Source organism: Microcaecilia unicolor, chromosome 2 (genome assembly GCF_901765095.1).
Source record: "Microcaecilia unicolor chromosome 2, aMicUni1.1, whole genome shotgun sequence".
In the NCBI taxonomy this organism is placed as follows: domain Eukaryota; kingdom Metazoa; phylum Chordata; class Amphibia; order Gymnophiona; family Siphonopidae; genus Microcaecilia; species Microcaecilia unicolor.
Window position 1 is genome coordinate 210178880 of NC_044032.1, and position 14239 is coordinate 210193118.

The 14239-nt window shown below is 41.8% G+C and overlaps 1 protein-coding gene across 1 annotated transcript in view; it reads right to left on the reverse strand.

Annotated features, from left to right (window-relative positions):
• Positions 1–14239, reverse strand: part of TUT7 (terminal uridylyl transferase 7) — a 242055-nt gene that overhangs the window by 180075 nt on the left and 47741 nt on the right. Inside the window, 3 exon segments of the mRNA XM_030193686.1 lie at positions 3580–3631; positions 4734–4822; positions 5466–5643. Of these exon segments, the coding sequence (XP_030049546.1) occupies positions 3580–3631; positions 4734–4822; positions 5466–5643 (319 nt within the window).

Sequence of the window (14239 nt, forward strand, 5' to 3'; positions counted from 1 at the left end):
AAGTTTGTTTTAAAATTCTTTTACTAGTTTTTAAAGTGTTAAATAATACTGTATTGGTTTTAGTATCCTCAAGTTATATCAGCCCCCAAGAGCACTGAGGTCAGCAAACAAAAAATTATTGGATGCTCATTCTGTGAATTGTCAGACTGGATGAGCACAGATCTTCCATGATCTTTGTAATCGGACTGAAACTGTGGAATACATTGCCTCTATATATTTGAGAGCTTCAAACAGAAAAAGAGTTTAGGAAAGTGCTAAAAGCATTCCTTTTTCAACAGTACTATGGTGTGAGTTTGGTTCACAACTGATGATTTATATGGTTGCATTAATGTTCTGTGTAAATTTGGATGATATAAAGAATTTTTAAAGGGAAAGGGGATGGGATTTGATATACCGTCTCTCTGTGGTTACAATCAAAGCAGTTTGATGTAGCATTAATTATTGTTATTGTAGTTTTTGCATATATTTTTCTTTTATTATTATTTGTGTGTGTGTTCTTTGTACTCCATTTAGAATTTGAGATAATGTGGAATATAAATATCTATAAATAAATAAATAAATAAAATACATTATTGGTGGTCATTTGTGCATTCTCTTGCTAGGTGGAGACATATCCATCTACCTCAATGACCGCTGTTGCTATCAAAGATTCTGGTATACAAATGTAATCAAGCATGGGACATGCCGTTAGTCCTCTTCTCAGACCAAGGACCAGCCTTTGTTTCAAATGTTTGGGAAAGCCTGGAATCAACCTTTGGGTTTAAATGGCAGTTGAACACTCCACCTTCAAAGCTCTAGCCAAGTGGAGAGGATGAACCAAACGCTTAACAGCATAATGAGAGCTCTAACCTCTGACTGGGCTGGCTAACTGCACTGTCCTTTGCCCTTCTGTCAATTCGCAACTCACTCCAAAGTAGGGGAGGTCTTACCTTGTATGCAATTATTACCTGACTTCCCACGACAAGGCCCTTACATTATAAGGTCCCACCAGACCCTCAATTACTGCGCAGTGACATTTTAACATATTGTAAATGTTTGCACTCAGTATTGTCTTCTGCTCCTTTATTTCAGGTTCCTGAAAGCATTGTAGAGACAAGTGGATAGCATATCATACCAACACCTGCAACCAGGAGATTGGGTCTATGTCAAGAACCATCGGCCTGCTACAGTGCTCTCCTCAAAGATCACAGGACCCTACCAAGTACAGCTCATAGGATATTCTGCATGCAAGCTTCAAGGCTTGTCAAAGTGGATTCATCTTAACCATTGTAGGAAAGCACCAACTCCACTGCCTACATCGGAGCAATTATTGACTAACTCTACTGATTCACAAATAAGTGCACAGGTTTTGAGCTAAGTACTATGCTCTCCTGTTATCCCTGTGGGAACTCAGGAGTGAGTTATTTCACTACGGTTACATCTGATCTGCCTAATGGGCACTTTGTATTCTTACATATGTTTTGTGTAATCCTTGTTATTGTGATTCTAGTTCTTGGACACCGACACTTTTTACCACTTTTAATAATTATGAATTTTAGCTCCTTTACTGATAAGCATATTCTCTTTAGTGATAACCATTTGCTGATATTTCCCACTACATGAAATCCGTGGTACACAGCTACTATAGTGGGTATACTAATTGCAATATTGTGGAACTGATGATGTGCACATGATGGGTTGGAGGATGTCCTCCCAATAGAGTGCTTGCTGTTTATGGTACAAGGCCTTAGGGGTTATAGGCTCAAATATGCCTTTGTGCCATGGGACTAGTACACCCAATGACGGGAGAGTCCTGATGTTTCACTAGCATTCTTGTATCCCTTTCCAGAACCACTGAAAACTCCTGGGCTTTGTTAGCTCAGGCTTTTTTGAATACCTCTGCTTTTCGTATTCAATGCACGCTTACTTTAAGTGCAACCCTTTGCAACTTTTTCACTGAGATATCATCTTCCTTCTGCACTATTCAGGAAGCTACCATAATTAAATGGGTTGTGTAACTGTGAGGACTTAACATTTTCTAGAGTACTCTATAATCTAGGGACTGTTAACACACCCTCCATTTATACTAATGATCATTCATTCCATCTCTCTCTTGTTACAGTTACCACTGCAGCTGATTTCTTTTTTTTTTTTTTTTTATAAATGCATCTACGTATATCACTAACATCACTTATCCTGGATTCCTGTACAACATTTTTAGTGTCTTTTGCTTATTCTTCTATGTACTTACCCACTGGTTTGTTCCTTTTGTGTGGCAGAACGGCTTTCTTGTATGTTCCTGCCAATGACTCAGGTGGTCCTTGCATCATTGGAAGACTTACCACTGGAGCATTTTTGAGGTGGCCCTCTCCGATCATGCTCATAACTGCTCCCCCAGATCACTCATCACCCAGTTTTCCTCTGTCAATTTGAAGTGTGTTTTCTGAAGCTGAAGCTCTTGCCTTGGCCACCTCTTTGGTTGGTGTACCTGGATGGGCACTTTATGTACATTTAGAATTAACCAATCTCACTTGTGCCTTAGCTAAGATTTGACCAAGGAAACCCATAGTTTGAGGAAAGTGGTTATCCAAAACCACTTTGTCATTGATGATTTGCTCCTTAGGGTCAATTATGGGTGCGAGGAATTCAAGGGAAGATGATGTTTCAATCTGAATGATAATATCCTTATTGAACAGAAACTTAGACCTTAGAAATTTATCTTCTAACTTTCAGCTCTCCACAGCAGGGAATAGTTTGTCAAGTATCTCCGAATGGTTTGCTAGCTGGCTGCTTAATATTGTCTGGCTGTATGGTCACTTGCTTACAATAATGGGCTTCCTTGTTATACTTATTGTCATGTGCTGTTTTCTGAAGTGTTGCTGCTCCATCTGGCAGCTCACCAAGACAGCATTCTCCAGAACGGCTCCTGTTAATAGTACTACTATGTTGCAAACTATGTATAATTCTTGACAGAATCAAAAAGGAACTGTAAAGGTGTCCAGCAGGGGACCAAGGAGAAGTGGAGAGTTGTGTGTAAGTCACATGGAGAAGAAATGTTAGGCTCTTCTGATGAGAGCCATAACCTTGGAGGGAATAAGCTGTGAATATTATCTATAACTGCTGAGATTAATATACTACACAAGACTTTGAGACTAGATGTGAAACCAGGCATAAGGGAGGAAAGGTGTGTGTAGTCTAGCCAAAGAAGATACAGTGTGCTGTAAATGTTACAAGCAATGTGTGAGAATGAAAGGAGTATATTGTTTATCAAATTTGTGAGCATATAACAGAATGTGCTGTCATGCTGATTATTGCTAATAAAATGCCAGAGCTGAAAAGGGAATTCAGAAGCCAATCAAGCAAGGCTGCTAGACTTTGCAGCTGTAAGACTGCTTCGCTAAAGCTTTAGCTCATTTGCCTGTATATTTGGTGTTGTCGTGTCTTTATTCCTTTGCACAGACCTTGGACTTCGGAAGTTAAGAGCAGAGGTAGGGTGTGTTACCCCCAGGTTCGACTGGAACCACAGTCAATTTTATTGAATCTATACTAACACACACAAAAAACAAAACAGAAAAAGGAATTACGCTTTTAAAATCTTACCACTATTCTTCAGACTTTCTTCAACAAGCAAGAGAACATCTGGCTGAGATATCTGTAAAATAAAATGTACATATATGAGCCAAACAAAAGATAAATTAAATTTACCATGATGCTCATCAGTTCAACTCTATTTGAGCTGTTTTCCCTGAAATTTAGCTGGTAATTTTAGTATGCATTCATTTTACCTTGTACAAATGACAGCCAATTTTCAAAATGAAAGTATGCACGTACCTGGAATAATTTTCAAAATGGAAACCTGAGGATATTTCTATTTGGAAAATTACTCCAGGGAATTTTTGCCTTTATAGTTACATCTGCTCTTTGGCACACAATGTGCATATATGCTTTTGGAACTATGTGCATAAATGTAAACCCTCCTCATCCTCACCCTTACACATATGCAAGCTATGCACCTATAACTTTACATACATATTGGACATGCAGTCTTATAAGCATCTATTTCCATATATAAAGCATGGCGTTACACACAGAAATGGCTTCGAGATAATGTGTCTCTAATCAATTCTTGTACTTGTGGAGCCAATATGTTTTCAATAATAATTTCCACCCCACTAGTTTTGGTCTTCACTATATTGGAAGCAAAAAAAAGTATGTGGCTATCTTTTATGAACTACAAGGCGTTCATGGCTGGGGAGCAAGTGTGTCTCCTGTATAAAACCTATCACCATAAAAAGTGGTGGCCTCCTTGAAGAATAATTGGCATTTATGGGAAAATTAATTCTCAAACATACAGGGACAGAAGAACAATTGGTAAACTACTCCCCGGAGTTACTTGCTATAACAGTTTATCCTGAAATTAATATAAGCAATGTGTCAAATTCCACTGTGTCCTTGCCCCTGTATCACCACAGAGTCATTTTCCTTAATCTCAATATATCAACTCTACTATTAGGAGATTCCAAGTCCATCTCCATGACCAGTAATCCCTTTGCCTAGATGAAAACCCTCTCCCAACCCCCCCCCCCCACCTTATTTGGTCCACCCAGAAATGAGCCATTGAGAGGAAGAGCCATCCTACCAACCCAATCCCCAGCTATTTCTATAAGGTTATGTAACAGGCAATCATGGTGTTATGATTAAATACAAAAGCATATTTATTTTGACAGTAAATTATTTTTAAAAACCCAACTTACACTGGCTGGAAACTGGATGTCAATGTTCATGTCTGAATGTTTGAAACCAAATCTAGTGCATGAAGAGCCATAGAGTCGTAACGAACAATCTATAACCCATTAAAAAAAAAAAAAAAAAATCAGTGCTTAAATTAATTTCTACTTACAATTCAAGGTAAATACAAGGGGAAAGGAGGGAAAGAAATGCTACAAACATACATGAAAAGCTAGCAGCATGCTGGAAATCTTATTTGACAAACTACTGATGTCATCAGAATAATTAACCAACTCTGTTTCTAAACCAAGAATGTTAATTAATCTGGGAAACATTTTACTAATTCAGCATGTCCATGACATTTGTCTTGGGACTGGGATGTGAGAAAGGTGTGGTGGTAGCCAGTTGTCCAGAGAGAAACTGCTCTGCCAGGTGTAGGTCATTACCTTCAAGGCATGGGCTGATTTACACTCAGATATGGGTTAACACAGTGGTTCTCAAACCTGTCCTGGGGAAACCCCAGCCAGTCAGGTTTTCAGGATGTCTGCTATGAATATTTATGAGTTAGATTCACATGCACTGCCTCCATTGACAGGTTTGGGAACCACTGGGTTAACATGAGGGATCAGAGGCCAAAGTCTGTCAGCTCCTCTTGACGAAGAACTAGCCATATATATTGAGAAGGAGGAGGACAATCACAGGGTGTTTCCTTTTTTTTTTTTCTACAAAATGACACCAAAATGCAACACTGTTAATACCTGGTAACTTCCGATGTATTAGATTTTCCATGGCTCTTTGAACTTGGAGTCTATTCTCTACATCTTCATGGTTTAAACCAAACTCCTGCACTACCTTATCAATGGCACTACCGATAGCTTGGATGGAAGATAGTGCAGGCAGAGGTAGAGTAGTCAGTAGTTCCTCTTCTTGCTTTTCCTAAAAAAAAAAAAATAATAATCCTTACAAGCCTGTATAATTCCAAAATTCACAGGAGTATAACATTCATATATGTACTGTACAGGAGGAAAAAATACCTTTGAAGTGACTTAAAGCTAGTATATAGCTAGGCAAATAGACCAACTATCAATCACAGATCTTAAAAAGAATTTCTCTCTAAACTGCCTGATGCATGAAAATCCTGTGAGTAACATTCAAACTGAGGCCCCGATGATCAATTCACCACGATGTTAAGAAACAGCTCCATAAAAATAGCACCGAAACAGCACGCGGAATTAACTCCACAATGATCAATGCTAATAACATGCAAATTTAGGCACATTATTAGCGTTGATCGTTGGGGGAAAAGTGGTTGAATTTCTTGATACACATAATATTAATAAATTAATTATGTTTCAATGATTTTTATTAATTCACATGGTAAACAAATCCAGCTCAAACAATATAAACCTGATAACAAATATTTCTGTCACATATTAATAAGCCTAGGACTTCTATCATCAAAGTTTTTCAATCTTTTCTCCCCTATCCCTTCCCTCTTGTCTTCTTATATATTTATGAGTGTGTATATGTACAGTTACAGGACAGTTGCATAACTATTAATAAACTTTTATCTTAAACTCTAATAATTATTTCTCAGGGTGTGCTTTATGAACTAACTCAATAATAACTTCAGACGAATCCTCTTAATGTATTTTTTTTCCCCAGAGGATTGCTCTCCTAACTACTAATACACATGTCCCTCCCCTATACATGTAGTATTACCCTTCCCGAAGCTATACCCCCATTAATAAATTAATTAAAAGTGGTTGAGTTTCTTGATACACATAATATTAATCAGTTCGATTTTAAATACAGAAACATTGTTACTTCCTTTGTTTGATAGTGTGTGTACTGATTTCAGTGAAGGTCTGGGTTTGGGGTTTTTTTTTTTAGTGGTTTTAGACATTTCAGCAGCATTCGGCATGCTCGATCATTTGATTTTGTTGAAAAGCTTACAAGCTATTGGGATAGAAGGTAAAGTCTTGAGTTGGTATACTTCCTTCCTTTGTGATAAGACAATTTTATGTAGCCCAGGGAAGGGATGTTTCCAATTTTAAACAGTCTAAAACTGGTATTCCCCAAGGTTCTTATCTGTAGTTTTAACATTTTTTTGTTACCATTATGCCGACTGTTGAATTGTTTTAACATACAGTATAGACTTTATGCAGACGATATCCTGTCTTTAATTCTGTTTGATAGTATAGTACAGGTCTTGTAGAGCTTGCATGTTAGTAGGATTTTTCCTAGGAAAGTGTTTGCAGAATCTAGAAACAGATTTGTGTCTCCAAAAGAAAAATATTTCAGAGGTAAAGGAAGTAGCTTTAAGGGTGATTTTATTAGAGGTCAAACTTGAGTGAAAAACTGAGAAGATGGTAATGAATATTTTTTTTTGCAAATAATCAAAGGAAGAAACTGCATTGTCCCGAATAATACCCTACGAAAGATGTATACCACATTTAGCCCAAGTAATCCAAAAAATGAGTTTTTTATCGATGTGTATTAGAGGATTATCCCATAGGGGAATATTTTGGGTATTAGAAATAGGACATGACAGTGTACCATCTAAAGGTTTTGATAACTAATAAAGTTTTCTTAGTGTCAGATGCAGATGAATCCAAAGACTTGTGGGTTGTAACCATCTACCAGCAGGTGGAGACAGAGAACACTTAACTGAACTCTCTCTAATAGGATGTTACCTCCTGGTCAGTCAGTATACCTCATGAAAAAGCAGAAGGAAATACGATACACTCATGCCTCCTTCCTCACAAGAGTGAGTCCGCAGACCCTATAACCTAAAAGTGAACAACTAGAAGAAAATAAGAACTGCAACAGACAACTTAACAACTTGACTCGTGACAAATACTGCAGAAAAAAGGGGTGGGATGTTAGATTCATCTGCTGCAACTAAAGGAAAGAAAGTTATCATGTAAGATATAACTTTTCCTTCCTTAGTGTCATTAGCAGATGAATCCAGAGACTTGTGGGATGTAGTAAAGCAGTCCTCACATCGAGTGGGAAGCAGCAGCTCCCGCCGCCAGAACTGAGAAGCCAAAGGAAGCGTCCTCCTGAGCGGCAACATCCAAACAATAGTGACAAGCAAAAGTATGCAAAAATAACCACGTCACTGCCTTACAAATGTTTTCCAACGAAAAGGAGGTGTACTCCGCCTATGAAGTCACCATAGCCATTGTAGAGTGAGCACACACCATTGGCTGGAAGTGGTTTGTGAAAGAAGGTAAGCGGATTATGAGCTATCGCCACTTTAAACACCGCATTCCCCCTATTTGGGCCTGAAAGCAGAACGAAGAGATGATCTGAGCTACAAAACTTATTCATCGCTTGCAACTACTGAAGAAGTGCCCAATGAACATCAAAGATGCGCAGAGCACGCAAATCGGAGGCATCTTTGAAGGAAGAAAGAAAAAGAGGCTGACTGATGTGAAAGGTAGACACCACCACGAAAGACGGGACTGTACAGAGTGACTACCTACACTTTGAAACAAAGAAACTGATCCCTGCAAGAGAGAGTCTGCAATTCATAAACCTGACAGGCAGACAAAACAGCCACTAGAAAAACTGTCCTCAGAATAAGATCCATCAATGTGGCTTTCTTCAAAGTCTCAAAAGGTGCCTACTGCAACACCTGAAGAACAAGATTAAGGTTCCACTCTGGTCAGAGAGGGCACATGGGAAGACAAAGATGAATAGCACCCTTCAAGAAGCAGACCACATCAGGATAAGCAGCCAAACAAGAATTGAGGAGGCGGCCCCAATAACAAGAGAGAGACACCACATGCATCCAAAGCATATTATATGCCAAATCCTTTAAGCTCAGGAACACCAAGATTTGTGGAAGCGTTGCCTGAGAAGGACTGAACACCTTCTCAGAGCACCACGCCTCAAAACACACACCAAACCCTCACAAACACCAAGGAGGTAGTGTGCTTTTGTGTGTGCAACAGGGTCGTAATCACCTCCACTTCGACTGCTCAAGAGCCAGGCCATAAGACCAAAGTGGGAGGGATCCTCTATTGGAATTGAGCATTGATGGAGTAAACTGTGATCTACCTGGAGGCGGAATGGCTCATCCACAAGATTATGAATCAAGTCCGCATACCAGGGGTGCCGTGGCCAATCAAGAGCAACTAGAATGACCAGGCCCCGGTGATGCAGCAGACAATGAAGCAACCTGCCAATCATGGGCCATGGAGGAAAGACATAGAACAGATCTGACTCTGGCCACGGCTGAAGTAGAGTATCGATGCCTGCTGACCCTAATTCCTTCTTCCTGCTGAAAAATTGGGAGACTTCAACATTGCAATGAGTCTCCATGAGATCCTTGCTCGGTATGCCCCACTTCAGAGTTATGCTGTTGAAGGCCATCTCTGACAATTCCCACTCTGCCAGATCCAACAAGGTCTGGTTGAGAAAGTTCGCCTGTACAATGAGAAAGCCCGCCATGTGCACTGCAGAGATATGTTGCAAGTGATGCTCCGCCCAGAGAAAGAGAAGACAAGCTTCCATCGCCAAGGCAAAACTGAGGGTACTGCAGGGTACTGCCCTGACAACTAATATAGGCCATGTTGTTGCGTTGTCCGAGAGCACTCAAACTAACTTGTACTGCAGGATTGGAAGAAAAGTTTGAAGAGCCAAACGAATCGCCCTCAGCTCAAGGCTACTGATGGGCCACTGCTCCTGTGCACTGCAATGGAGACAGTGTGCCCTGCAGCCCAAAGGGCTGGCATCAGTGACCATCACTATACAAGGAGGTGATGCCAACGGCATGCCCCGACCCAGATGTCCCAGACAGAGCCACCATGTCATACTGCAGCTCACCGGAGGCATCCAAGGGAGGTGCAACTGGAAATCCTGAGACGCAGGAGATTAGCGGCTCAAGAGAGCCTGTTGCTGAGGACGCATGTGCGCTCTGGCCCAAGGCACTACCTCCAAGGTGGCCACCATGGAACCTAGAACCTGAACATAATCCCAAATACGAGGATTCGGAATCTGAAGCAGGAGGTGAACTTGAGACTGTAGCTTGACAATTCTCTATTCCAGCAAGTACACTGCCCCGGCCATGTTGAAGCGAACACCCAGATACTCCAGCAATTGAGATGGTTGAAGATGACTCTCGAATAGACTGAGGACCCACCCAGAGACATCAACAGTGCAATGACCATCCATGACTTGACGACTCTCCTGCTTGGAGGATGCACAAATGAGTCAGTTGTCAAGGTATGGATGAACCTGTATCCCCTCCCATCATAAGAACGCAGCCACCACCACCATGACCTTAGAAAAGGCTCTGGGTGCCATAGCCAACCCGAAGGGCATCGCTTGAAATTGAAAGTGACAACCCAAAACGGCAAAGCGGAGAAACTGCTGATTTGGTGACCAGATGGGAATATGTAGATATACCTCCTTGAGGTCCACAGCCATGAGGAGGAACTCACCCGGCTGTACCACCACCAGCACTGACCTCAAGGTTTCCATCCAAAAATGGAGGACATATTTGAGGTTCAACACCAGACATTAAGACCCCTCTTTTTTCGGGACCACGAAGTAAATGGAGTATCGGCCCTGCCCGTGCTCATGACTTGGCAACAGCACTACCACCCCTAGCTCTTGCAGCATGTGAACAGCATGGACTGAACCACCGCCCTCTTTGCTGACATGCTGCATGGGACTCCAAGAAAAAGTCTGCGATGGGAGAGGAAAACTTTCATTTGTAACCATCTCTGAAAAACTCTAGGACCCACTAATCCATAGTAATTTTGGCCCACTCCTCATAAGAGAGAGAGAGAGAAAAAAGACCTCCTACTTTTTCCACCAAAGAGTAGACCACGTTCCCATCAATGTGAAGGTCTGGAGGAATTCGAGTGGCCTGATTGGCTGGCCACTTGTTCGAGCGAAAGGACTGCTGCTGCTCAAACCGCAATCTAGGAAAGGCAGCAGTGGAAGAAGAATAACCAGGGCAATAACTCTTGGCATACTTCAGGTGAGAATGTGCCTGATACATCCTAAAGGACAACCAGGGTTTATCCTCCAGCACCTGCTGAGTCTTGGAATTACCCAAATCTTTCACCAGTTTCTCCAAATCCTTACCAAACAGGAGATGCCCCCTGAACAGTAACTTAATAAGACACTACTTAGAAGCTGCATCCGCTGCCAGTGCCACAGCCACACTAATTGGTGTGCAGTTACTGCCAGTGCCATTTGCTTGGCTGAGATGCAGACTAAGTCATACAGAGAGTCTGCCATATACGCAAGGCCAGTCTCTATGCTCAGAAACTGTAAAGACACCTGATTCTCAGATGCCACCAAGGCATCCACAGCCTGTTGCACCCAACTAAGGCAAGCCTGAACTGCATAAGAGCTGAAAATAGTCGCTTGGAGCGAGAGAGCCAAAACCTCAAATGACATCTTTAAGGAGGATACGAGCTTCCTGTCCTGGACATCCTTCAAAAGAATGCCACCCTCCACCAGAAGAGTGGTGGTCTTAGTAACAGCAGCAACCAAGGCATCCATCATGGGCAATTTAAGTTTGTCCAATTCACCTTGGACAATGTGGTAAAGTTTGGACATAGCTCTGGACACCCTGAGGATACCACTGAGCAGAAATAAGCTCCAGAATTGCCTCATGTACCGGGAACACCCTAGGCAGATACCTAGTGCTAGTCACTTTGCGATTGGCCGCTGCCAGCACCAGATCCTCTGGGCTGGAAATATTAAATGTTTGTAAGGCCTTGTAATAAACAAAAGCTTTTCCCTTCGAAAGATCCATTCCGCAGTTGGATCATCGGCCTCCTCACCCTGTAGCTCACCCTCCTCCAGCCCTTCAGGGAAAACACCCTGAATAGAAGCAGCCAATCACCCAACCTCAGGACGAGGAAAGGAGAGAGGGTGAAGAGACTCTGCATCAGGAATAATATCCAGGCATCTCTTCTTAGACAAGGGATCAGAAGCCTGCACATGACATGCTAACACAGAAGGAGCCCCCATTCTACACATCCACCACCCTTTCTGTGAAAGACTATTTTCATAGATCCCTCCTAAGCCTATTTCATCTTAAACTTCATCACATACCCCCCTCATTCCAGAGTTTTCCTTCATTTGAAAAAGGCTCGCCTCCTGTTCTCAAAAGTAGTAGCTGAAAAGGTAACGAAACTACAAGAGATCTCAGAAAGAGGACAACAAACGACAATATCTGGAAAATCAAAGAGAAGCTGGTAGAGTAGTCAGGAAGTACAAAGGAAAGAGGCAAATGTAAGAAAAAATAGCCAATACAATAAAACTGGAGGACATTTTTTGGATATGTTAGTGATAGGAAAAGTACAAAAGTGGCATTGTGAGACTCTAAAAGGGAGGACTATGTAGAAGCTGATAAAGATAAGGTAGACTTGCTTAACAAATATTTCTGTTCTGGAGGGGTGGTAGTCCCTGAACGATTTTCAGAGGACTATGTTAGTAAAGAGCTGGCTAAACTAAAAATAGACAAAGAAATGGGGCTGGATGGTTTACATCCGAGGGTACTGAAGGAACCTAGGGAAGTTTTAGCTGGCTGAACTTTTCAATGCTTCTCTAGAGTCGGGAATAGTCCTGGAGGACTGGAGAAGAGTAGATGTAGTCCTTCTACACAGAAGCAAAGCTAAAGAAGAGGTCTGGAACCACATGTCGGTAAATTGTGGTAATTAAATTTATGGAAATGCTTTTAAAACAGAGAATAGATTACAGAACCTGAGGCAACATGGTTTCACTAGAGGAAGGTTTTGTCAGACAAATCAGATTAACTTTTTTGACTGGTCCAAAAAGCAATAGTAAATAGTAGGGTGAGTACTTTAGAAAGCGAATGGAGAGCCCTAGCACAATTTTAAGCATAGCACTGTGGTTGGCTGGGAGCTGGGGCTTCGCAACTTGCAGCAAACGGGTCAGAGCTATGAGACAAGAGAAAGTTTGGATGATGGCGGGGGTTGGGAGGAGGGAGAAGAGAGAAGACAGAAAGGAGATCCTAGACCAGGGGCACCGACTTTTAGTTTGCAGGGGGGGCGCCAGAGACCCCAGCACCGATCCTGTCCATAAGTTTCCTTTTATTCCTCCAGTTTCGTGGTTTCTTCTTTGGTGGCCCAGTTCCACATCACGAACACCTCCTGACAGAAGAGGTAGGATCCTGTACTCCCCTGCTTGTTGACACAGTCAGTACATGGCAAACTGACTGTCTGAAATTAGCAAAATTTGGTTCAACAGCTGATCTCTGAAAGCCTGTAGAGCATTCCAGATTGCCCAGAGCTCCAGAAAATTGATTTGAAGTGCAGTCTCAGGAGAAGACCAGAGTCCCTAGGTGTGAAGCCCAGACTGGGTGCATCCATGGCTAGAAATTTCTGGGTGGAGGAATTTGGCATGGGAGTTCCATGGTCAAATTAGGTTGAACCATCCACCAGAGGAGCGACTGAGCCAGGTCCAGTGTAAACATGATGACATTCGCAAGGGTCCCCGTGGCTCAATTCCACTGAGAATCAAGGATCCACTGGGCGCCCCAAAAATGGAGGCGAGCCATGAGAGTGACATGCACTGCAGAGGCCATGTGGCCCATCAACCTCAACATTTTCCAAGCTGTGACCTGCTGGCTGCACTGAACCTGAGTGGCAATGGCAATGAGAGCATCCGCCCGTACCTGAGGCAGGTAGGCTCGAGTTTGAACCATGTCCAGCAGGGCTCCAATGTACTCCAATTACTGTACTGGGAGCAGATAGGACTTGGGGTAGTTAATAACGAACCTTAGTAGCTCTAACACCTGAATAGTCCCTACAGTTTTTTGGTCACCCTGGCGGAAAGGGTGTGGGCCTGTAGAAGGAAGGAGAGTTCCTCTGCAAGTACTTTCTGGTGCTAAGGCCTGAAGCTTGACACTCTCGGTGGACAATTTTGAGGAAGCCAAGGCCAATTTATTTATTTTACATAATTTATATCCCTTACGTAAAAATAGTTTGAAAATTTTTGTATCACATTCACCTGCTCTAATCAAACTCAGTTTTGAACAATTAAGACTTCAAATTTCCCAATAGGGACAAATACACAAGGTATTGCAAAAAACACTATCTTCAATGGGAGTAGGATATTATCATTGGTCAATCATAAAACAAGAGGAGGAAAAAAGAATCAGCATTAAAAACTCCAAAATGACAGAGAAAATCTACTGATTCAAAAAAAAAAAAAAAAAAAAACAAAAACCAAAAACCCTCTTTTGACACAAAATAGAAAAAAAGAGTGAATGAACAATGAAAAACGTTTTTAAAAAGTAACTACAAAATCCTGCACTCACTACTAAGTCAAAAGGAGCTTTCAAACTCAAACCCCACAAGTAAGCTTACTGCATAGTGTCCAAAATACAAATTTCAAAAGAGCAAAATGGCACAATCAGCCCCCCAAAAAACACTTAGCTGGAACTGGCCCCTCATCTGACATCCATGCGTCCCACGATGTAGCTCAAACCGAGCCACCACAGCCGACACTAAGCAGTGCAATGCTGGTTCCCTCT